At 36.9% G+C, this 1411-nt stretch overlaps 1 protein-coding gene across 1 annotated transcript in view; it reads right to left on the minus strand.

The window, feature by feature from the left end:
• The window catches only part of sf3b6 (splicing factor 3b, subunit 6), a gene marked incomplete in the record, with an annotated part of 11796 nt that extends 10785 nt beyond the window's left edge, over positions 1 to 1011 (minus strand). The window contains 1 exon segment of the mRNA XM_014002829.1: positions 867 to 1011. Coding sequence (XP_013858283.1) covers positions 867 to 896 — 30 coding nt within the window.
• Positions 1012 to 1411: the final 400 nt, after the last annotated feature.

Consider the following 1411-nt stretch of genomic DNA (forward strand, 5'->3'; position numbering starts at 1 on the left):
CAGCGTTACTGATGAAGCTGAAGTTAACTTACGATTCCAGCTTCCAATTCGGGAAATGACTAAAGGGATATTACAACTAATTTTTCACTACCTTGCACGTTTTTAACCTGCTCTACCTCAAAAACTACAACACCTACAGTACACTCTTCAAATCTGGACTAGATTATTCTACACTAATAGAAGAATATTTAAAAACACGTTTGGGATTTGGGAAAGCTTATTCTGATTTGTGAAACTTCAACAAAGTTTGTTTTTCATCGTTTTTATGCAACGGGACCAAACTAGACCTGGTCCAGCTCAAAAACCACAACACCTAGACTCTTGGGCTGGACCAGATCTAATGTGGTCCAGTTGCATGAAAAACGATGAAAAACAAACTTTGTTGAAGTTTCACAAATCAAACAAAGCTTTCCCAAATCCCAAACGTGTTTTTAAATATTCTTCTATTAGTGTAGAATAATCTAATCCAGATTTGAAGAGTGTAGGTGTTGTAGTTTTTGAGCTWGAGCAGGTTAAACACGCGCAAGGTAGTGAAAAATTAGTTGTAATATTTATACCTTRAGTCATTTCCCGAATCGGAAGCTGGAATSGGAAGCTAACTTCAGCTTCGTGTACCATTTTACAAACGACAAAATGCTAAAAAATTAAGGATAATTGTTCAGGTCTGAAACGACATTTAAGGTTGAGAACTGTAAAGGAACACCTGGGCTAGACTAACATGGGATAAAACAGCCTTGTGATCACGTTTTGAAATTGACACCCTAGCTAACCGTGCTAACAGTGCGGCTAATTCTGGATGACGTTATCTTACAGTTAAACCCTATGCGAACTTCTATTTCGCATTATTTTATCTTTATTATACTTACATTAGCGCGTTTTGCTGCTTGCATAGCCATGGTGATGGTTTAATTTGTGTAAAAAAACACTGACAAACAACAAAAACGCAGTTTCCACCTCAAAATGGAAACTGTAGGGAGGAAGTGACGATTTAACTTCCGGTTAGGGCAAAAAAAAAAAACCGCAGTGCTGCCCACAGGTATAAAAGGTAGACAGCGTTTTTGTTGCTCGGGTGCGTGAAAGCGGCCGCCATGTTGGTGCGGTCGTACTACCTACTTGGTCAAACCAGAGTTATTTTGAGTGGAAGAAAATCTATATTTGTGGAAGATTGGTGGCACAAACAAATTTGGTCAATTACACGTTTATTGGATGACAACAGTAATGTCTTTAATCTGGAGGAATTTAATTGCAAGTTTGGCATCGATTGTTTAAAGAAAAATTATGAAAAAGTAGTACGAAATATCCCTGAAGTGCTCATTCAGTTAGCTAAAAATAATTTGTCAAATAGTTCAACTCCAAGACTACACAAAATTAAAATTGATTATGTGGACATTGTAGATAAAAAAATGCAATA

Source organism: Austrofundulus limnaeus, unplaced genomic scaffold, assembly GCF_001266775.1.
Source record: "Austrofundulus limnaeus strain Quisiro unplaced genomic scaffold, Austrofundulus_limnaeus-1.0 Scaffold15, whole genome shotgun sequence".
Classification (NCBI taxonomy): Eukaryota; Metazoa; Chordata; class Actinopteri; order Cyprinodontiformes; family Rivulidae; genus Austrofundulus; species Austrofundulus limnaeus.